The sequence below is a fragment of the Rhincodon typus genome, chromosome 1 (assembly GCF_021869965.1).
Source record: "Rhincodon typus isolate 14 chromosome 1, sRhiTyp1.1, whole genome shotgun sequence".
Lineage (NCBI taxonomy): Eukaryota > Metazoa > Chordata > Chondrichthyes > Orectolobiformes > Rhincodontidae > Rhincodon > Rhincodon typus.
Window position 1 is genome coordinate 84,091,831 of NC_063332.1, and position 25,114 is coordinate 84,116,944.

The 25,114-nt window shown below is 38.3% G+C and overlaps 1 protein-coding gene across 3 annotated transcripts in view; it reads right to left on the reverse strand.

Moving 5' to 3' along the window:
• Positions 1-6,938: 6,938 nt before the first annotated feature.
• LOC109934671 (putative methyltransferase NSUN7) overlaps positions 6,939-25,114 on the reverse strand; it is a 115,574-nt gene continuing 97,398 nt past the window's right edge. Inside the window, exons 11-12 of one of the 3 annotated variants that reach the window (XM_048605523.1) lie at positions 11,748-12,342; positions 6,939-7,660 (exon numbers count right to left, since the gene is read on the reverse strand). In XM_048605523.1, coding sequence (XP_048461480.1) covers positions 7,581-7,660; positions 11,748-12,342 — 675 coding nt within the window. In that variant the 3' untranslated portion in view covers positions 6,939-7,580. The remainder of the gene's footprint in view (positions 7,661-11,747; positions 12,343-25,114) is intronic. The other 2 variants (XM_048605522.1, XM_048605520.1) reach the window with 2 other exon arrangements.

Consider the following 25,114-nt stretch of genomic DNA (forward strand, 5'->3'; position numbering starts at 1 on the left):
TTCTGCCTCTGATTTTGCTACTGATCACACAAAGGAAAATGTTCCATTATTGACAGCCAACAACACTTTCTGTTATTTGTATGTCTTTCAGAGACTATCTACTTCCACTCTTGGTCTGCAACACAAACTGAAATCCACACCTGGAGCCAAACGTAACATATGGAAAAATAAAATCTGCTGTCATTTGCCAGCTTAGATGTAACTCATTTTAAAGAATGATATACCATCTTATTTACTTCCTTGAAAGTCTTTTTGCATTTCAAAAATAAACTATAAATCATTCAAAATCTGACAACTTTAAAAAACATTTTAGAATCAACAAAATATAGAGCTGCTTGAGGATTGGGCTTTTTAATTAACCTGTTAGATGTTATATCAGATCTCTGGAGCAGGTAGGACTTGCAACCAAACCTCCTGGTGCAGAGGTAGGAACACTACCACTGCAACATAAGAGCACCATGTATGACATGGAGTTTGAGAGGTAATGCACTAAAAAGAAAGTGTTTTGTGGCTTTGGATACTGTAGGTATGTTTTCAAATCTTTGGGTATATAACTAATCTTATGGATTAGCTGCCTACTGTTTTCATTTTCACTGGAATTGAATTTGAAACCTGGATGTTACATTAAAGATTTGTTCATTCCAAACACTTGATTGATGAAAACCTAGTCAGTTCTTATCTACTAACTTGAGAAAGGGCTATCATGACTCACCAGTGAATTGTATATACTGCTACAATATCAGTGAATGTCACACCCTCAGTAATTGATATGCACCCAGGAAATGGTATTTCAGCCTGTTCTTGCGCATCTTTATTTGGCGCTTTCACAGCAACAATTTGTCAATTGCTGTAAACAGATCACATACCTGGATGGATATTACATACTGTGACAAGTGGGGGAAAAAGAGTTTTTAATCTTTAAAAAAGGGTATCTGTTATTCCACACAGGTGCAGGCCACTGAGTCCACTCTGCTTGTGAAAGTGATGTATAATTAGTCATACTTTCATAATGATTGTACAAAGAGAAGTGAGTGAGGCCAGGACACTTGAAGCAGGCAGTCAGCATCACCTCGAGAAAGGAAGAAAAGGACTTCTGTGACAGGTGGTTGTAGATAGACCTAGATTGATTGGAACTGATTGGAAATATAAATGATAGCTCACACAAATAAATATTGTAGCCATTTTGGAGACGTGGCTGCAGGATAGCACAGATTGGGTTCTGAACACTGAATTGTACTTGACATTCAAGAAGAATATGAACCTAGGCAAAGATGGAGATGTGGCATTGTTAATCAAGGGTCACATTTGGGCAATCGTTAGATATGACCTTGAGGAGGAAGATTAGGGTCGAATTGTTTTGGGTGCAGTTAAGGAATAGTAGGGGAAAGAAGTCACAAACAGGAGTGATGTACAGGCTACCTAACTAACCCCAATATGGAACAAAGTATACAAGAAGAAATATTAGGTTTTGCTGATAAAAGGACAGCTATAATTATGGGTGACTTTAATCTACAAGTAAACTGGAAAAATCAGATTGCCAGTAGTAGCTTTGACGACACTTTCATAAGATGCTTAGAGGGCGGTGTGACAGGATTAATTAATGATCATTGAGTAAAGGCACCACTGGGTAGCAGATACCACAATATTATTGAATTTTACATCCGCTTTGAGAGGGTGGAAGTTACGTCCAAGACTCCTATTTTAAACCTAAATAAGGGCAACGATTTGAGCATGAAAGCTGATGTGAACTGACATAGACCCAGTAGCAATTCAGTGGCAGACATTTAGGAAGATATTTCAGAATGCTTGTTCAGTACATTCCTACTTCACAAAATATTTTAATGGGAGGAGCCAATATCTGTGGCTGGCTAAAAAAGTTGGGGGAAAGCATTAATATTGAGGAAAGATGAGTGGAAGATCAGATGATTGATTCAGAATATAAAGAATGACAGAGAATGACTAAAGGGTTAATCAGAGGAAAGAAGTTAGAGTATGAGGGGAAGCTAGTAAGTGTTTCCACAAGTGTTTAAAAAGGAAAAGAATAAGTAAATTTAGAGTTGGTCCTCTAGAGAGTGAGAACAGAGTTACTAATTCATGATAAACAGAAATGGATGAAGTAAGTAAATAGTTTGCTTCTGTCAATCATGAAAATGGCACTAAGCAAACTATTGGAGCTGCACAGACAAGTCTCTGGATCCAGATGGATTTCATTCAAGCCTCTTAAAATAGTTTGCTAATGACGTAGTAGGTGCATTGGTGTTAATTTTCCAAACTTCCCTAGATTCAGGGAAGGTTCCATTGGACTGAAAAGTAGTAGATATAACAACTCAGTGCAAGAAGAGAGGGAGGATGTAAATAGCGAGTAAGCTGGATGCCTGTCATGGGGACGGTATTCAAATGGATCATTAAAGAGTTTACAGCTGTACAGTTAGAAAATTTCAAGGTAATTAGAAAGAGTCAGCTTAGTTTCATCAAAATCATGTTTAACCATTTATTGGCATTCTTTGAAGGAGGAACGAGTTTGGGATAATGGAAAGTCTGTAGACCTACGTACTTGTATTTCCAGAAGACATTCGATAAGATTACACATCAAAGGTTATTGTGAAAGAAAAAAGCTCATAGTGCAGGGCATCATGATAACATGGATAGGAGATTGGCAGGCAGGCTGGCTTGCAGAAGACATGGATAAATGAGTTTTTGATTGGCAGATGTGATGAGTGGAGTTCCACAGGATTAAATTAGATTAGGGGAGCAAAGGTATGGTAGTTAAATTTGCAGTTGGTACCAAGACTGGTAAGAAAATATGTTCTGACAAAAGTATAAGGAGTTTGCAAATGGGTATAAATAGTTTGGGCAAAAATCAGATGGATGGTATAGAATAGGAAAATATGAAATAAAAACTGAAACAGGAACAAAAACAGAAGTTGCTGGAGAAGCTCAGCACGTCTGGCAGCATCTGTGAAGAGAACATCAGAGTTAATGTTTCGGGTCTGATGACCCTTCCTTAGTAAGTTCGCCGATGACATGAAGTTTGGTGGAGTTGTGGACAGCGAGGAGGGCTGTTGTAGGTTGCAATGGGACATTGACAGGATGCAGAGCTGGGCAAAGAAGTGGCAGATGGAATTCAACCCAGAAAAGTGTGAAGTGATTCATTTTGGAAGGTCGAATTTGAATGCAGAATACCGGGTTAATGACAGGATTCTCCGCAGTGAGGAGGAACAGAGGGATCTTGGGGTCCACGTCCATAGATCCCTCAAAGTTGCTACCCAAGTTGATAGGGTTGTAAAGAAGGTGTATGGTGTGTTGGCTTTCATTGGCAGGGGAATTGAGTTTAAGAGCCGTGAGGTTATGCTGCCATCTCTATAAAACTCTGGTTAGACCACACCTGGAATATTGTGTTCAGTTCTGGTCACCTTATTTTAGGAAAGAGTGGAACCTTTAGAGAGGGTGCAGAGGAGATTTACCAGGATGCTGCCTGGACTGGAGGGCAGGTCTTATGAGGAAAGGTTGAGGGAACCAGGGCTTTTTTCATTGGAGTGAAGAAGGACGAGTTGACTTGATAGAGGTGTACAAGATGAAGAGAGGCATAGATAGAGTGGATAGTCAGAGACTTTTTCTCAGGGCGGAAATGACTGTAACGAGGGGGCATAATTTTAAGGTGAATGGAGGAAGGTATAGGGGGATGTCAGAAGTAAGTTCTTTACACAGAGAGTGGTGGGCGTGTGGAATGCGCTGCCGGCAGTGGTAGTGGATTCAGATACTTTAGAGACTTTTAAGCGACTCTTGAATAGGCACATGGAGGATAGTAAAATGTAGGGTATGCAGGGTAGATTGATCTTAGTAAGATAATAGGTTGGCACAACATCATGGGCTGAAGGGCCTGTACTGTACTGTTCGATGTTCTAGAACAGTTCTTTTTCACAGATGCTGCCAGACCTGCTGAGCTTTTCCAGCAACTTATGTTTTTGTTAGGAAAACATGAAGTTCACTTTGGCAGGAAGTGTGAAAAAGCACAGTAATATTTAAATGCAGAACAACTGCAGAATTCTGTCGGCGGAGGTATTCTAAGGCATGAGTCTTAGTACGCAAAGACCACATCTTGAATGCCATGTGCAGCTACGGCTTCCCTGTTCAATGAAGTGCGTAAATGCAAAGGACGATGTTCAAGGAAGTTTGCTAGTTTGATACTTGGAATGACTAGGTTGTCTTATGAGGGTAGGTTAGACAGGCTGGACCCGTTTCCGTGAATTTAAAAGATTGAGAGGTGATTTGATTTCGGTATAAAATTCTGAAGTGATTTTGAATGATGTTTCCTATTGTGGATCAGTCCAGAAATAGGGGGCAATGTTTTAACAGTAAGATTCACTCTCAGGACAGAGAGGAGTTTTTTATTTCCTCTCTCACAGCATTTTGAGAGTTTGGAATTCTCTCCCTCAGAAAGCAGTGTAGATGATTCATTATATACTTCTTTTGTACAGTAGATTGAATCTCTTGTCTAACAAAAATCTAAGGTTATCAGGAGTAGATAGCATAGGGAATTCAAAAAACAAGTTGATCAGTTGTGATCTCACTGAAAAGCAGAGCAGGTTGAAGAGGATGAATAATCTATTTCTGCTCCTGTTTTGAACATTGTAATGTAATGCCATTGGACAAGTAATGAAGAGACCCAGGCTATTGTTCTAGCAGCCAGGAGTTCAAATCATACGATGGGGTAGCTGGTGGAATTTAAACTGAACTTTTTTTTAAAAACCTGGAATTAAAAGCTATTCTTAGTTTCATTGTTGCCATTACGATCAGTCATTGCTGAATTTTTTTCTGATTCACTGATGTCCTTTAGGACGGGAAACCTCTAACCTTACTTGTTCTGGTCTACAAGTGACAAGAGATTCACAACAATGCAGTAGACACTCCATTGTCCTTTGAAATGGCTAAGCAAGCAACTCAGTTCAAAGTCAATTAGGGGTTGCCAGCAAATTCTGGCCTAACAGCCATCAATACTCACATACCATGAAGAATAAAGAAAAAAGTATGCCCTTACTCTTTCACCATGGTAGTGCAAGGTTTTTTCCAAATAATTATAATACTTTTTTTTAAAGAGAAAATTGGATATGTGTTTCCATGACCCTTTTAGGCAATACATTCCAGATCATAACTTTCCAAGGTATATTTATTTTGTTTCTGTTTTTACTGGTTCTTGTGTCTTGCATCTTGCCTTACTGACCCTTCTACCATGGATGACATTTTTTACGGTTATTTTTCTACTTATTCATTTTTCACTCCATCATAATTCTACTTGATATTGAACAACTCCATGATTATCCCTTGAACTACTCCTACTGTTAAAGTAAATGACCCCAGTTCCCCCAGTGTTTTCTACCAGTATTTTGCAAAGGTTTATCATTTTTTTTTTGTTTTTGTACTGTCAGTATTTATAAAGCCACCAATCACCTGTCTTTTTAACAGCCTTCTAAACTGTACTACCACTTCCAAAACTTGTGTTTATACACCTGAAAGTTTCTCTGCATCCCTCTTTTAAAGAAGTTGTTTATATTGGCTATCCTTGAATAATTTCACACTCCCCTGCCCATTTTAGCAGAATATGTTCTCCTGAAGTCTGTTTAATACTTTCCTCATCTTTACTGAACTTTCTAGTCTTGCAACATCTACAAACTTCAAAATTATTTGCTTCATGCTCAAATGCAAGTTGGGAGGCAATGGCCTAGTGGTGTTATCGCTGGACTGTTAATCCAGAGACCCAGATAACGTTCTGGGGACCTGGGTTCGAATCCTGCCATAGCAGATGGTGGAATTTGAATTCAATAAAAATCTGGAATTAAGAGTCTAATAATGACTGTGAATACATTGCCAATTGTTGGAGGGGAAAAACCCATCTGGTTCACTAATGCCCTTTAGGGAAGGAAACTGCCATCCTTACCTGGTCTGGCCTACATGTCTCTCCAGGCCCCCAACAATGTAGTTGAATCTGAACTGCCCAATGGGCAATAAATGCTGCTTTGTCAATGACACCATTTATAATGGCAAATTCATGTCATTAATATACATCTAAAATGGTGGTCCCAACATTGGCCACCAAGGATTACCACCCAACCCCCTCAGTGACGTCTTGCACCCATACCCAATTCTGAAATTCAACAATTCACAACTACTCCCTATTTTTTGTTCCTCAGTCAATTTCTTATCTGTGCACCCACTGAGCCATGAATCCAAGTCCCTTTAAATCCCATGAATGTTAATGTCTATATACAATATATTGGAGTTACTTAGAAGCAAGACTGACAAATTCCATTGGGTCATGCAGGATCTTCCCCGGACATCCAATCCAATGTGTGCCCCAAAATCCACCAAGATTATCGATTTTTCAGTCCCGCTTGTGGTCAGGATGACTCAGATATTGTTTTGAGAGTTAGCTGGATTCCCATTGGGACAGTTGGGCATGCTGCAACTCTTAAGGACAGATTAGCAAGATTCCAAATACAGAATTCTTTCAAGCGTATCTACAGGTGTTGGGTCAAGATCAGAATCCAGAGCCTTGCTACTACGTGCAAATTCATCCAGGAATGTTTGTGGTTACCAATATCTACCTTTGCCCATGACTCACTCCAGCGTGGAGCCACACTACAACTGTAGATCAAGCAGGAGTGTAGCTGAATACCTTGAAAGTAGGGCCTTCGTTGATGCTTTCTATAAGATCTATTTTGGGATAGCATCTCTACCTGCCTGAAGCAGGATCATGGACATCAGACTGGAAAATTGTTAGGGGGAGGTAAATCAATAAAAGTTACAAGGTTCATCTCTGGTTTTAAACTGTTTAATAATCACAATTCCAGCTGACATTGCAATCAGAAGAGTAAAAAGCAGGAAAGCACCTGACAAAAAGCACCTGCACTTTTGAAATCATCAACTGGCATGAGAATAATTCATAAATATAAACGAGGAAAGTCAATGGCTCCCTCTTGACTCAGCCAATCAGAAGAAGCTGCTGTGCTCTCATCAGGGCATTATAGTTGCTTTAAAGGAAATTGTTACTGAGGTTTTTGGATGTGCTAAAATTTATTTGATGTATTGAAAGTCATCCGCATGAAGCAGGAAGCAACATTGGCAAGGTGTTCATTGTATGAAATCATGGATATGTAGTCTGTAATTTTCCAATCAATAAAGTAATGATCAGAAAATCACGGAGTATAAATTCCCAGTGTGCTTCTACAGACTAAAGGTGAACATACACAGAAGTGAACTTTTTGCGTGAAGAACCTTCCTATATTCTTCCTGAAATAGATGTTAGTTGGAAGTGGTAACCCTTCTCCTAACTCCCAATGCCACTGCTCCTCTGCTCTGTTCTTTCCATTTCCGATGCATCCATTTGGAGCTTTAATACAAAAAAAATACTGACAAGAGATCAAGATGTCCATTAATTTCATTGGGAAAGTATGTGCTGTTCAACCAAAATCTGTTTTCACTCTCTATAGACAAGCTTACATGCTTAGCAATTGGAAATATTTCATGGAACACAGATAATCCTGGCTTCAAATCTTTTAATGAGAACAGAGAACATCCTGCCTTCAAGTTCTTTTTGCTGCGCAAATAGTACATTGTTGCTTCAAGTCTTGTTTCTTCATGTTTCCAAGAACAGCTTTGATACCTGTAATTTATAAATTTCATTTATTCAATTCCAAGGTGAAAAGCACTGTCAAATACTGACTAATGTTATGTATTGTGATGCACAATCCATTTAAGGTATCTCAATTTACTATTGAATCTTGTTTTGTTAAAACTTACAAATTAAAAACTACAAAGGGAGGCTACATTTGTTAACAATTTAATTATATAGTGTTTCATTTACAAAGAATACATATGTAAGTGCAAATCTATTAAAGGTATAAGACTAACAAAGAATGTGCAGCAACACTAAACAATTGGAGATTACAGGCAGAATTCTATTCATTTTGTGTGCTGCATAAATGGCACAAAGTGTGGCTTATACTTTTCTGTGCATTGAAAAGAATAAGCTTACTTATCAGAACACTGGCAACACCATGGAATCTTCATCATAATACTTCCTAGACATCATCTAAGTGATTTGAAAATAAAATTGACATTGCATGGGTATGCCTTGAACACAGTGATAATGACAGAACTACAGCCCTATTGTAATGAATTCTTTATCTTTAAACAAAAAAAAAGCCCCAAAAGTATATTCTCAGTGGGTCAGGGACCATAACTTGAGTATTAAAGGAAGCTCAGCTTTGAACATTTGAACATTACACAAATGCTTTGGGAATGAAAAGCTTGCCATCTTCTTTGGTTCCTCATTCATACAATACTGAGGACAGGTGACTATGGCAGAAGTGCTAGGCAATGCCAATTTGTGTATGCACACAGTGCTTTTAAATTACAGCAGCTAACAAAATAATTACTTTGTCCCAGAGCACAATTGACAGGAGTGCTAAAAAATGCAACAATAGGGGAAAACAGAATTCTGCTTTACACTTATGGTAAAATAGTTCTGTCATGGCGCATACTGTCATATTGTACTGAAAACGTGACAAATTTGAACAAGATATTCAACCGCTTTCTTATTTAAAAGTTCCCTAAGATTTTTCCCATTTCAGTGCAATAAGAACATGCTCATTAAGTTTATATATAATATTGTCCTCTAGAGAGTCATATTCATATTATTGAATGTAATTATATAAGAAAAATCTCTACATTAAAAGTAAATACTAGCAATTTCTCTTTTGCAATTTTGGATTCTTTTGCCATCATAAGTCGTACAGGCAATGTCTCTTTTCTCTATCTGTATTCTTGTATCCACCACAAGCTCCACATTGGTCCATAATACACTTACTCAGGAATGAAGTAACACTGTTTAAACTACTGATGACCTACTTTATTTATACAGTAATTTGATTAAATACTTCAGTCAAATGTCAATGATAACAAAACTCTCATTAGCAATTAAACATGTATATGCAATAATAGGCATACATGTTATTCTCTAGTAATTTGAAGATATTTGCATACAATTATGACAATTTAAGCAACAATTCAGCAACATTTTCAATGAGCTGTATTCTAAATTACTACTGTAGATTAACCAACCCAACAAGCTAAATTGTATATGTTCATACTCTCAAATTCAGGTCAGAATCACACAAAACAAAATACACTGTCTCCAAATACCAATTTCAGTTATTTCCTCTTACAATTATATTACGGCTTAACCATTTATTTAGTACAATGCTAACTTAAAGTCTTGATGTCTTAATTTCTTTCAAAACTGATCAGGTATTGCTGCTTTTAAGACTTCGATTAAAAAGGTTAAACATCACTCATTGATACTTCATTTGGTTTTATTACTAGTAACTATGTTTTCTTAGAACTGGTTCAACAAAAAAAATGGAGTAGTTATAATAAAAAAGATATAAAATGTGGTTTCATTAAAACAGCATTAAACAATGGGGAAGAGGAAATTAATAACTGTAGAGGATTAAGTCAATCCCAAATAAATTATCTAAATTCTGATACAATAAAATGTTAATAGTTTCTGCAAGACGATAATAATTACAATTGGGATACATAACAGGAATTCTGAGACCGGACAAAACTGAAGAGGTGGCTAAATGCAGGGTAAAGACTTTGCAAGTTGGCTTTAGGCTAAAAGAATGGTGAAAATATGTTGACATGGCACTCTGATAACTGTCTAAAACAAATGTAGTGTTTTGGAGTTAGACATTGAAAGATTGACTAGAGATCAAAACAGGAAGTTTATGGTCTATCAACTGAGAATGAAATGAAGCAAAATATTTCAGGGATGTATTTTGCCAATGACATCTCAATGGTTTAATCAATTGTATAAAAGAAAATAATTAGCCCCTAAAAAGACCCAACTACTGAAGCTGAAAATGGACTTGGAGAGTATGTCAAAAGCTTTAGCTTTGAATGGATACAGAGGATTCAGTAAATGCCTTCTTCACCCTGCACAAATAAATGTGGTTATTAAGGCTCAAAAGTGAGGCAGGATTTTTGATGTGCAAGGATGCATCCAATATTTTATTGACCTTCACAGAAGCATCTCGAGATGTCCAGTTAGAGGTGTGCATCTCCATTTGACATAGAATTCAAGCCAAGGGAAAGGAAGATTATAGGAAGAGTTAATTCATTCACAGATAGGATAGTAAAGGATATTTTTCAAGAAATATGCTAATGAGGGTGATAGATATTAATATGTAGCAGGTAAAGACAGACCTCAAATGGCTAGCATATAGAGACCACAAAAGGTAAAATATATTACTTGGTTGAATGCGATCAAATGATAATATTTTGTTTAAAGAATACACCTGATATTGATCACAGTATAGAGTCTTTTTGATATAAATAAACTACATCTCAGATATTCTTCTGCACTATTTTACATATTATTGAGTTGCATGTTTTCCAGTTTAAATGCACCAACAGGACTCCCTTAAATCACCAAAAACTTTCACCACGCCAATTGTGTTTACTCAGATATTTTCCCTTTGGTGCCACAATATCCATTTTTCCCTTTTGTTTGTCCCTATTTCCCAGATTTTGAAGTCGAAAGAGAATAAGATACAGTGGTAGCAGCAGCTCTCCTTTTTTTCAAACTTTCCCGCACTGAATGGCCCCAATAGATTCAAAATAAAAGTCAAAGCTGCTACTCACTATCAGAGATTAAGTAAATAGACAGGAATCTCCTTTACTTAGAAAGCCAATAACATTAAGTACTACTTAGTTCCCCTCAATTTGTGTGGAACAATTATACAGGATGTTTGGGATGCTTTAATCTTTGAGGCTCTAATCTGCGGAACTCAAACAGTACATGTTTAAAACAAACTAAGGTCAGTCACTCCACTTTGGTGTAGTGAGTAATATTTACTGAATAAAGATAGTACATATACCCTTTTTCTGGATTCAAGTTTCCTTGTAAGAGTGGCTAATTCTGTTTTGTTTTTGGGGAGGATGTATGTCTCTCTGAAAGATAGGAAGTACCTAAACAAAATACTTCTCTTTAAATATTTTAGTTTTGCTTAGAACATAGCTCTAGAACTAGTTATTTTTGCCATTTTCATCAAGAACCATTACGATTACATATTATCCCCATATTTGGTTCTTAAATTGCTAAAACAAAGTGGCCTAGAATGATCTGGAAATGTTGTGTGGTTTTGACTTAAATTAGTTTGATAGAACAGACTCCATGTGATTTTTCTGACTGGCTTGACAATCTACCCATAAGACGTAGAACACAGCTTCATTTCATACAGTTAACTACGAGAATGAGAATGAACACGTGCTGCTGAAATTGCCTCTTCAGAAGCTTCTTACTAGGATGGACTTTAAATATAGTTTAGCTGGTGACAATACTCCTGTAATTATTCAGGGACCCTTTTCTGAGGCACATTTGTTATTAGAATGCATGTCTAGTGAAAGACTTTAAGTGTGTATGCTTAAATTTTTAAGATTATTGACTGTAAATGTTACTTTTTAGCTCTTTTTATTGTCATAAGCTTGCTCACAAATTATATTGCTTGTCCAGCAATGAGTTCATAGACACAAGATTCTTCAAACATATAGGGAAATATTTTAAAACAATTATATAAAACATCAATGTAAGCATTAAAGATTCAATTCAAATTTTAAAGTACTTTTTACAGTTCATCTTTTATCTTAAAGCCAAGGACGTGATTGCCTGCGCAAAATAGACATACCTGTGTCTCTTTGCTTTTTCACACCCAGTGAAGTCACAAATGCATTACGTGAATAAGGGAAAGCGGGTTGACTAGTTAATCCATGGTACTGGAAGAGGTAGGGTTGGTTGTAACCATGGTTTTGAACCCCATTTGAATTGAGGTATCGTACTGTAACTGGAGGAAGCAACATCTCTACTGGTTTTAAAACCAACTTCAACTCTTGTTTTGTTCCAGTTGCACTTCCTTTCCTACTAGCAAGCCTTCCCACTGAAGAAGCATTGCTAATATTTTTCTTCACTCGGCTGGGTAAGGTAGGAATAGGCACTCGTTGAGTTAATTTGATACTTGACCCAGTTGCACTAGCTTCACTTTTAGACAATTGCTGGGAGGCTGTGGAGGTTCCATTAGCTGTAATTGATTTCTGTTCATTTAAAAATTCAGTTATCCTTGACTGGGCTCCACTGAAAGATCCCATTTTTGGTGTGATGACTTTGCTTTTCTTTCGTTTTTCTTCCTTTTTCCGAATTCTGGGTGTCTCAACTCCATCCAGTAGTCCCTTTGCAGCAGCTCGAGCCAAAACATCCTTTACAGACACTGCTCCTGATGGATCTCGCTTTAAATTAAGAAAATTACACAGGTCAGAATCCTATTGATAAAATTAGTTGCTGGCAATTTTCATAAACAAACACAATGGCCTGGATGCTTTTCCAAAAGTGCAGCAAATAAGAATCTAGGATATCTAAATCATTCGGATATAAAACCCCTGTTCTTTGTCAAAAACTTGGAATTCCTACCTAGCAGCATGGTAGGAGCATCATCAGGATAAGCACTGCAGAGAGGTTTAAGAAGTCCACACTCATCTTCGATGACTAGAAATGAACAGTAAATGTGGCCTACCATATTTAATTATAACCCAAGAACAAACAGTTCACTGACTAGAGTCATATCTAGTGCAACAGAAAATTGTGATTGTTGGATGCTAAACATCTCAGCTCCAGGATATGATTGTAAGAGTTCCTAGGATCAAAAGTCTTCAGCTGTTTCATCAATGACTTTCCCTGCATTGTAAGGTCCGGAGTGGGGATGTTCACTGATGATTGAAGGGTGTTCAGTACCATCTGTAACATCTTAGATAGTGAAAAACTCCATGTCCGTGTGCAGCAAGATCTGGACAATGTTCAAGCTTGAATTGATAAGTAGCATTCACAGCATTTAAATGCCAGGCAATGACCATCTCCAACAACAGAATTACCATTGCTGAATCTCCCATCATCAATATCTTGAGGGTTAGAGCTGACCAGAAATTTAACTGGACTAGCCATAGAAATACAGTGGCTATAAGAACAGATAAGAGGCTTGGAGTATTGCTGTGAGTGATTTACCTCCTGACTCCTCAAGGCCTACCCCGCAAAGGCACAAGTCAGGAATGTGATAAAGTACTCTTTACCTGCCTGGATTAGTGAGGCTTCAACGACGCTGAAGCAGCACACCACCAATTAAAACAAAGCACCCTGCTTGAATGGCACCTCACCCAGCATTCACTCCTTCCGCCACTTTTGGTGTGGAGTGGCAGCAGGACACACCAATCACAAAACGCAATGCAGCAAGTCAGGAAGCCTCTTTCAACAATAGCTTCCAAATTGCAAACAACCACTCAGAAGAACAGTAGACCCATGGGAACACTACAATCTGCAATTCATACATCACCCTGACATAGAACTACAACACCATTCCTTCTCTGTTTCAGGTTCAAATCCTGGAACTTCCCTTCCTAGCAGCATTGCGGGTGTACCTACACCACATGGACCGCAGCTGCCCAGGGAGATACTTTCTCTCAGGCAATTAGGGATGAGCAATAAATGCTGACCTTGCCAGCAATGCCCACAGCCCATCGCCAAAATATTACAATTTAAAATAAACCTTTTTACCAATAAGAAAACAATAGTGAGAACATACTTTTTCAAACTGCCTGTTCCAAATTAATTTCAAAGAAAAAAAATAAATAGAACCTTACTTACAGCATGTTAGCAGATTTTCTGTCCTCCCTTTCTTGCTTTAACCTGAATCTTTACCATGGTGCTTCTTACCAGACTATGAAAATATTTGTCAGCTAAGCACTACAATTAATGCTCACTTTATTCACCACAGTTCTAAAATTTTAAGAGACTGGTCTACAGTGCCTGTCTTTTAATTACTACACCAGCACAAGGTAAACTGATAACTTTCTCCTGTTAATCTCATTTTAAGAAATAGGAATACGCTGTTTAACACACTGCGACTGCTCTGCTAGTCGATAAAATCACGGCTGATCTGATTATGGCCTGAACCCTACTTTCTTGCCTGCCTCCCATAACCTTTGACTTCTTTTTTGAACAAAAACCTGTGTAAATCAACTTTGAATGTATTGAATAACTCAGCCTCTTTTGCTCTCTGAGGTTAGAATTCCTAAGTCTAATGATGCTCAGAGAAAGCCATTTTCTTCATCCTTGCCTCAAAAGCTGTCTTGAACCACTACAATCTTTGGGGTATAGATACACCCACAATGCTATTAGGGAGGAAGCTCCAGGATGTTGAACTAGCAACAGTGAAGGAATGGAGATATAGTTCCAAGTCAGGATGCCTGGATGGTGCTGAGCTTCTTGAGTGTTGTTGAATTTGCACTCATTCAAACACTCAATGAATTGGCATGGTAGGTAAAAGGGGAAGAGTAGTGGGTGGATGTAGGTGCTAAGTTGACACAGGTATTTGAAGAGCTATGGTAGATGGGTAAAAGGCATTAGATTGCATGGGTTGGCGAGGGGACTGCGTGGGGAATTTGAGGGTGGAGGAATATTTTATATTTTCCCCTATGGAGAGATATGGTACATCTTTCGATCTGGCCTGAGGACAGTGTTGCTGGCAGTAAGGCACTTGTGGGTTTATGAAAAACACATTTGTACATTACAAGTGCATAAACTCCATAAATTTAGCAAAGGTTTGAAGAAGCTGTCCAAAAAAAAGTGTGACATTTTTAAAAGTCTAAGATATTGAAACCATTATAGAATTTGTGCTGAGCCACTGATTTTCCAAAGTACCATTTTAACAATGGTGTGCCTACTAATGGGAAGCTGTTCAGTGGAAAGGAATGGCACTGTGGTTAGCACTGCTGCCTTACAGCACTAGGGACCTGGATTCAATCCAGCCTTGTGCAACTGTCTGTTTGGAATCACAGAATCCCTAAAGTGTGGAAACAGGCCATTTGGCCCAACAAATCCACACCGCCCTTCCGAAGAGCATCCCACCCCACCTGGACCAATCCCCCTATCCTTTCCCTGTAACCCTGCATTTCCCATGTCTACCCCACCTAATCTACACATCCCTGAACACTGCAGACAATTTAGCATGGCCAGTCCAACTAACTTGCACATCTTGGACTGTGGGAGGAAACCCACGCAGACATAGGGAGAACATGCAAATTCCACACAGACAGTTGTCTGAGGGTGGATTTGAAACCGGGTCCCTGGTGCTGTGAGGCAGTAGTGCTAACCATTGAGCTACCGTGCCACCTAAAATCTGGAGTTTGCACATTCTCCCTGTGTCTGTGTGGGTTTCCTCCCAGTGCTCCAGTTTTCCCCCACAGTCCAAAGATGTGCAGGTTAAGAGGATTGGCCATGCTAAATTGCCCATATATCCAAGGATGTGTATGTCAGGTGGATTAGCCATGGGAACTGCAGGACTACAGGGACAGGATAGGGGAGTGAGTCTAAGTGGGATACTCTCTGGAGAGTCAGTGTGGACTTGTTGGGCTGATTGGCCTGTTTCCACATTGTAGGGATTCTATGATATTAAGCACTTAAGCAAAATGTTTGTTTACATAAGTCATTGAACACTTGAGAAATGTTTGCTTTCATAAGGGCTTGGTTGAAACAATTTCACTGTATTGGGTGTTTGCATTGTATGAATGGCAGCATGTGTCTTTCAATTATGCTGGAATCCAAAGGCTTCATCCTCCTGCTTAATGCCCATGGCAATAATAGGCAAGTTGACATGGGAGGGAAGGACAAAGGGTACTAAATAGGAGGTATGAGTTGGAATAGGAGCAATAAAGGATGATGGGGAAGATTGTGGCACATGGGGTATACAAAGCCATAGGAGATAGGCACAGGGCGGCAGAGGCTACGAGAGGCCAGGGAAGGTGAGTGCAAGAGCGTAGGTTGGCATGGAGGTATGACAAAGGTAGATGTACGTAGGGTGATTAGGGGGAATGAGGGGGACATCATCGTGGGTGAAGGGACATAGATTGTCATTGTTGGGTATACAGTGAGAGGGTAAGAGCTGGAGGGATGTTGTCTAGGCAGAACTTCTGCCCACCCCACCTCAAGAACTGACCAATCTTTTAAAATATTCCTGGGTCACTTGGCCCAACTTCTCATGCAGAACGTCCCCAGACCAAAAATGCAAATTGTGGAAAGCCATTTTTTAATTTTAAGGCCATGAAACTGGGATTTCTCTTGGCTTTGTGCCCTGACTCAAGAATAAAATTTGTGGCCAATGACTGAAGTCTTCAAAGTGTTAAATTGGAAAAAAAAATTTGGTTTATCTGTTTGATAACAAAGTCAGCGGAATAGTTGAGAAAGAGAATACTTTGGTAGAGTGAGTGTCAACGTATTCATATGGGACTTGACATACTTTCAGATGATGCTGTCAAGGAGCAGCTTACAGATGACAAGCGTCACAACCATGTGGAGTGTCATTTGTGACTGTCATGAGAGTTTGTTTTAAAACTAAAGTGGAACATGAAAGAAAAAGAAGCTGTTCTTAAAATGAGCTGATTTGTCAGTACCAATTTTGCACATCTGCCCAAGATAAATTTCACTCCCGAATATAGTCAAATATTTGGATTTAGAGTTAAATGATATTTTAAAAATGTTTTGTTAAAATGCTTTACCACTGCGTCATGTGTCAGGACCCACAGAGAGGCAAGAAAAGGCAGTGTAAGACCTGATACATTAATCAAACACCAACACGGTTGCAAACACCATGCCACAAAATGATGCAGTTTAACTTCCACCACATGCACTATTAGTCCGTGTGAAACTTTCAGACAACCCAATGACTATTTCATTATACATACTCAGATTTCAGAGCAACTTACAATGAAAAGCCTTGGGTATAAAACATTGAACTACTGAAAAACAAGTGTGGTCACTGACTGACACACAGACAGATATAGCAGGCATCAGTGATGGTCTTGCACTTTTATTGTAGCAGTGAGTTGACAATTTGCAACCAGGTCATGTCATTTTAGAAAGAGAACTAAAGGGAAAACCATTCACACGTGCATCAGGTATCTGTTTAATTAATATGCAATGTATTAATTGATATTGCAGTGCTAACCGACAGTGAATAACAATTAGAGTAAGTAGAGGAAACTTTCATCCTGTTGTTGCAATTTGTCTGTGAGCATGTTAGCTCGAGATGGCAATGTTCTGAACCTATCACCCAGTTCCTGCACAGTAAACTGAGGCACTTCTCTTAAGACACTGACAGGGAGAGATTTGCATTGGCCTTTTAATCTCTGACCATCTCTTTCCATCCAGCACAACCCCCTAACCCACAAATATAACCAAAATACAGAAGAAGCTGGAAATCTAAAATAATCCAATGGTACATCATTAATTGAGACAATGAGCAGGATTTTCATTCTGGGTTCTGAAGTGCGACCTTGTGAGCACTTTGGGGTCTTGACACCACTGCATCAGTTTTAGACATGCAATGCAATTTTCAAAATGTCTACTAAAATTAGCCTGCTGATTGGGGTAGTGGCAACGTGGATTAGGCATGCAAGTTACATTGTGCAGATCCAATTCATAGGGCAAATGGCAGCTATTATTGTTGTGGCTGCTTCATGCAGTGATGGATGAGAGAGGGGAGAACAGCACCGGATCCAGCAGCCCCAAGTTTTTCAGGTGCCGTCCTTGTGGTTCTTTTGGAGCCTGTGAGACCAGATGTGTTTTGTTACCTCATGGTGTCACATGTGCCTGTGCCTCCATTGCAGAGTTCTGAAAAGATGTGATATCCTTTATTCCCAAGTATCCCCAGAGATGCTCACTGGTGAAATAACAATCCGAGACAGTGTGCTTTTTAAGAGGATAAAGGCATCATAGAAGCTGTCAGAATAGCATACATAGATCAGCATAAAGCACTTTTTGGGGCTGCAGACCAGTAGAACAAATATAGTTGAATCTCTCAGACTACTCTGTCAATGTCTTGATGACCATATGGGTGTGGTGATGATATCTTACACCTTCGGGATCATAACGAGGATAATTCTGATGCCCTTTGTTCCTGAAATGCTCCATGTGTTTGAAATTCTATGAACTTCTCGGTCCTTTTGAACAGGGTTACCTGCCTTTATTCAATGGTGCTGCTGCCTGAGTAATATCCATTGTCACCAATCTTTCATATGAGCTGGAGGCTAAAACATTCAAAGTTACTGTGTCTTTTACAGTTACAGGCAGGGCAAGCTCACGAACAGCATGGAGGCCTGGAATAATTCTTAATGAGGGCAAAGTTGTTAGAAACTATAGCCTGGATCGGTGAAACTTTCTGCTATACCGACATATCAGGATGGCTTATACATCAGCCAGACATTCTATATGAAAGGAATTGTCCTCATTGCCTTCCTGCCAGTTGTTCCTCACTTTTGTGGTCCTCTTGCCCAGGAGTCCACATCAGATACTGTGGATGCTTCTCCTTATCGCTACTCATCCCAATCTTGGAGTAGCTTATTCCATGCACATCAATTCAGTAACTTTATTTTTTTCTGACTTTTCTTTAAGTTAAGCATTTTTTAAAAATCCATCCTCACATTTTTCTGAATTAAAAGTGCATAAGATCACCCTGCATCTCACTCTGCAACTTTTTGTACACTTTCCTCATAAATTGGGCAGCTACTCTGGACTATCAGGCATATGGCTGAGGCATTTACAGCAGTAATTGTTGATTGTCTGCGGCATTATTCATCTAGCGTTGTATATTACTTTCACAATTACAGAAGTTCTAATATTGAATGCACATCAATGCAATTATTCTGTTCCTCAATTGGAAGTGTGATTAAGACCACAAAGTCCTAATGGTAATAAACATCTTGACGTCAGTTATAGAATAATTGCTTTTGGTGAGGAATTTTTGCAGAGTAAAGAAAGGGTGCACATAAATTTCTACATTTCTCTGGAATGTTGATACTGTGAAGTGTGGTAGGTGGCCTCAAACCCATAGGGAACCAGATTCTGAGGCAAAATAACAGTGAGAATAATGGAATGTGTTGCTATTTTTGTACAAATAGTATGGCAATTTATATTAAGAGCAGAATGTCAGTTATATGTTGATATCGAAAAGTTGTTCAAACTTCACAAAAAACAGCATCTCACTGTCTCAGCATTGAATGAAGCAAAGTACTATATTTAATACAAATGAAATTGTTTTGTAATTATTTTACTTAATTTATTTTAATTTCCCTTTTAACAATATCAAATGCATTACTTATGGCCATTCAACCTCTCTGGTACTGAAAATGAATTAGCACAAATGTACAATCTCAATCTTTTAGGTCTTATTTGTTGAAGATTTAAGAACGGAAAATTTTAAACCTAATGTTGCTGCTTTTTTCTCTCTATCTAATAATTTTTCTACCATTATTTCTCTTTCTGTGTCTGATCTGACATAGTATTCACCATTTTAATTCATCCTCCCCTTCTCAGTCTATTTATTTCTCCATGCTTAAATTTTGCTGGCTAAGGAAATAAACTACTAATTTTGTAATTCACCAAGGTCCCAGATACCCAGCCTCTTCCAAATCCGCTACCAGCTTTATTTTCAGCAACTTATTACTTTAAAAACTATAAAAACCTAAACATGCAAGTCTAGCCAGTGGCAGATGCTGTAATTAACCTGCTCCTGCAAAATTTAGTTCAGTATATATTGTTTGTCACTCTTCCGTGATATTCAACAGGGTGAGTCAAGACCAAGTGTAATTTCAAGATCAAACAGAGTTAAAAGGGTAAGAGAGCAGGGCACTGGTGAAAAGGATGGCAGGCGAGTGGAAGGACCAGAAGGAGAGAAGATCAGGGAAAGTGGAAGATGAAGGAAGAAGGATTTAAGAAAGAAAGGTATAAAAGGGTAGAAAATGGTAAAAGGAGAAACAAATGGAAGAAAGAAAAAGAGAAGAAGAGAAAGAAGGGGAGATGGAGGAAGAACGGAGAACTGTGAATCAAACAGGGAAGTAATAAAAGTGGAAAGGCAGGTTGAAGGAGCCAGAGAGGAAAGGAGTGGTGGCCAGAAGGGGGCTTATAATTGGAAAGGAGTGAGGAAGTTCAAAGGAGTGAAGGGGAGAGGAAAGAGGGTAAAGGATACATAAGGTAATTACGAAGAATGAGGACGTTGTATAAATTTAATCAAAATCCAAACAATTACATTGGAAATCTCTCACAGCACCATCTATAGTTGGAAGGGGTATGGCATTCAAATGTTCATGCCATTATCAATTATTTAATAGTTATAGAGTCACAGAGTCATACAGCATGGAAACAGGTCCTTTGATCCAACTAGTCCACGCTGACCATGTTCCCAAATAAAACGAGTCCCACTTGTCGGAGTTTGGCCCATATCCTTCCAAAGCTTTCCTATTTATGTGCTTCTCCAAATGTCTTTTAAATGTTGTAACTGTACCTCACGTCCTTTTAAAAACTTTCTCCTCTAACCTTAAAAATATGACCCCTTGAACTGCCAACCCTAGGGAAAAGACCCTTGCTATTCACCTTATCTATGCCCCTCATAATTTTATAATCCTCTATGAGGTCACCCTTCAACCTCCTATGCTGCAGTGAAAGAGTCCCAGCCTATCCAGCCTATTTTTATAACTCAAACCCTCTAATCCCAGCAACATCCTGGTCGATCTTTTCTGAACCCTCTCTAATTTAATAATAACCTTCCTATGAAATGGCCACCAGAACTGCACACAGTACTGGAAAAACAGTTGAGTTTTAGGTCTACGTAATTTATGTCTTATTAAGATGGCTGTACTTTACAGGATACAATTATATGGCTTATTTGGACTTCTTAAAAAGTTGTGAAGATGATTTCAACTTGATTAGGTTGCCAGTGAAACAATAGCCAGCACTTACCTCCACCACTAGTGCCTCCTCTTTTATCATGTTTTTGTTTGTTCAACCAAGTGCTGGACGAACACAAACTCTTCCCCAATATATATTGGTAAGATTGGTCTCTGTCACAAAACCTGCTCCGTAGTGACAGTCTCTAAGGCTGACACAAATTGCTTGCAACATCAATATTCTTTTCATGATCCTCCAATCCGTTTATCTCTTCATTAGTGCCTACGGCCACATCTGCAATATCACCTGTCTGCACCCTGCCACTATTAGTTATCCCCAGATTCAAATACACCATTGCTGTCTTTGCCATCCTTTAAAACCATTTATAAATCTGAGTCATCCACAAAAAACCTGCTGCCCATCTCCTAACTCTCACCAAGTTCCCTTTCATCCATCATTCCTGTACTCGCTGACTTATATTGGCTTCAACTACAGAAATGCTCAAATTTTAAAATTTGCATCCTCATGTTTGAATACCTTTGCCATCTCATCTCGTCCTATTTCTATGATACCTTTGGCCCTACAACATTTTGAGATTTCTGGGCACCACTTCTGGTCTCTTGCTCATCTGTTTCGATTGCTGTAATAGTAGCAGTTATCTCTTCAGCTGCAGATACTCTAAGCTCTGGAATTCCCTCCCTAAATTTCTCTCTCTCTCTCTCTCTCACACAAAGTCATTCCATAAAATCTTCTTTGACTAAAGTTTTGTTATTGGTCCTGATTCTCTTCATATTGCTCAATATCAAGTTTTGTCCTATAACACAATGAAGCATCTGAAAATGTCTCACACTAATAAAGATGCTATGCAAATACAAGTTATTAGAAAGTGAATTTTAGCTTCTACTGATTTGAAGTAGTTAGATTGGAACAATTCATCCAATATGCTGTAGAATGTGAAAGATTCATGAGTCAGAAGTTTGAAGAATGATCGGAGAATAGAAGACAGAATAGAATGGAAGTAAAATGTAAAATAAGTTGGGTGCTTCAAATTGACAATGGAGGTGTCAGACTGTTAAGAGTAATCAATTTATTGAGGATATTCTTTCCCTAAGAGAATAAAGTACCCACCCACTTTTGTCTTAGATTTTAACTATCTCAATCTTACTGAACAAGAGAGCAGATCATTTATAACCACAATTTTATTTGATTATCATGTGTACTCAAGTACAAGTACAGTGAAAAATATGTAATATCACCACACAAGGTGCCACTTCAGGTACAAGTACCTAGGTACAGAAGCTTAAGAACAAGGGAGAAAGGAAGAACAAAGTTAAAAGCTAAACATTGCAGTAATTATAGTATAGTGTAAAACATACAAAATAAAGTTAAAAGTTACATATTTCAGACCTTCTTAGTTTTAAGTAAAAAATAAAAAATAAAGAAATAAAGCTCAAAATTCAAACGTTACAGTCTTCCTTAACTGCTTACCAAGAGCTTAAACGTTTTCTAGAAGTGTTCTAATCCGGCTTTTGATTAAAAAGAATGTATATGCTGAAATAATTATGCCATTTATATTGCGGATTTAGTGCTGAAGCCAAAGAGAAAGATTGTGGATTTTCTGTTGTCATAAAGACTGTAGAAAATGGCCATGCAGTAAAAATGCAGAATTAAATAAATTCGAACGGGTGATGATAGCCATTAACAATTAACAATGTCCCCAATATTCTGGAATGTTTATACTAACGTTAGAGAGTCCCATTATGATAAAACACTGGTTGTGACATTGTTATTATCAGAGTATGACCGGCAAGTTATTTAAGAATCGTAAAAGACCCTACTTAACCTTCCCTTCCTGTACTTATTACGGCTCACAGTCAAGAAAGATAGAAGAAGAAACCAGGGAATTGTAGACCAATTAGCCTAACATCTGTTGTCATGAATTTGCTAACATTTATAACTAAGGACTAAACACAATGAAAATTTTTAGCTAATCAGAGAACGTCAACATGAATTAGTAATGGAAGGTTACACCTGCTGGATCTGATTGAATTTAATGGATAAGGGAATGTCTACGGATTCTATTTATATAGACTTTGAGAAGGCATATAATAATGATCCTCCTAAGAAACTATTGGACAAAGTTGAAGGTCATGGAACTGAAAGCAAACAATTAAACTGGTTAGAAAGCGAGTTGCGCAAAACCAGAGTAAGGATAGCAGGTGCATAGTTTATTGGGCAGAACCAGTGGTGCTTCTCAAAGATTCGTCAGGGGGCCTCAAACAGTCACTGTGTTCACTAATGACTGAGATGAAGAAGTAGAAAGCCCCAAATCAGAATTTGCCGTTGATACAAAGATGGGTAGGATTGTAAACTTGTAAGTGCAGTTGAATTATAACATTGTAAAGAAATCTTCATGAAGCGAATGAGTAAAACTATGACAGAAGTATTTCAAAATTAGCAAATGTGAGGAAATATTTCTAAATGGTGAAATGTTAGAAATAATGGAGATACAGACATTTTGGGATCTGGGTCCTTATTTCCAAGGATTGGAACATGGACTTACTTTGGATTGATCCATACTTATGAGCCAAGTGATTTGCTTCTGATCAGGAAACCCTCCTGCTCTTACTGCTAGGCATCAGGTGGATTGGAAGAACTTAAAGACTAGTTACATGGATCAGGTCCTGAACAGGTGCAGAAAATGACGAGAAAAAGTAATGGATTGCTGGACACTATATACACAGGAATAGAATTCAAGGAGACAGAAGTTATGTTCGGCTGTTCAAAGCTATTGTTAGATCATACTTGGGAGTATTGTGAACAGTCCTGGGTATTACATTTTATGATAACATATTAGCCTTGGCGGGAATACCATGTAAATTTACCAGAGTAATACATGGATTCCAAGGGTTATTGAGCATCATCGTAGGAATTCCTCTGAGTAATGTCCAACCACAATCAGCTTCAACTGCTGCATTGATGATCTCTTCAGAATAAGGTCAGTGGTAGGGATATTCACTGATGGTTGCATATTATTCAATACAATTTAGACATCTCAGATACTGAAGTGGTCTCTATTCTCAAGCATTTATGTACACGAGTATCAAGAAATCACCATCTCCAGTTTATAAAATCTAATTTCTACCCTTGACAGCCAACGGCATTATCATGCTGAATCTACAACTTTCAACATCCTGGAGGTTACCACTACCACAGACTTAATGAATGAAAGTATAAATATTCTGGCTACTGGGACTTCTGGTGAATCACTTATCTCCTCAATCCTTAAAGATTGTGTATTATGTACAAGCCACAAATCAGGAATGTGATGGAATATACCTGCAAGTTCCTCTTCAAGCCACACAATATCCTGACTTAAAATTAAATCATTGTTCCTTCATTGTCATTAGGTTAAGATTCTGAAACTCTGTCCCTATATGTGAATTTACCTGTTGTGATGAAGGTTCAGGCTATGTCATTATTATTATTTAGAAACTCAGGTTTTAAAGTGGACACAACCACATAAAGCTTCAAGTTTGGTTTGTATTTCTATATTGTGCATGTTAAGAGGAGTACACATAATTTTAGTTTTATTTTTAAGTTCTGAACATGCTGCTGGGTTGTTTGGAAATGTGTTTACACACACTTACATGAGGCATTTTAAAACAACATTATTGAGATGAATAGTTTCAAAAACAAGGATAAAACAGAGAAAGAGAACTGGGCTGGTTAAGCTATCTACTGACATAGCATGGCAGAGACAGAAACAAGTTATTATTCAGAAAGAGGTACAGAACGATCCAGAAGTTCAATGAATATGCAGTTTTCTTTCAGAGAGAAAAGCAGATCCTCCTGAGAGGAAAAGGCCTACAGCATCAGCAATGCAATTTAGCTGTCTTCAAAACAATCAGGGCAGAAGAAATTATGTCCAGATTGGCACAGAACTTGCAAAAGGAAAAGCTCCAGAAACACAACAGGCTAGGAATCCTGCAGTCAGCAACTCATCTCCTGACTCCTCAAAGCCTCCCACCATTTAGACGGCTCAAGTCAATTGTGATAGAATACTTCCCAACTGCCTGGAAGATTGCAGCTCCAACAACATTCAAGAAGCTGGACAGCAATCAGGACATAGCTTGATTGGCATCATATTCACAAATATTCACTCCATGATATGGATATGGACACTCACAGATATCAGCAGCAGCATGTGCCATCTACAAGACCATGACTGGAAATCACCACAGCTCCTTAGAAAGCACCTACTGAACCTATAACAATACTATTTAGAAGGGC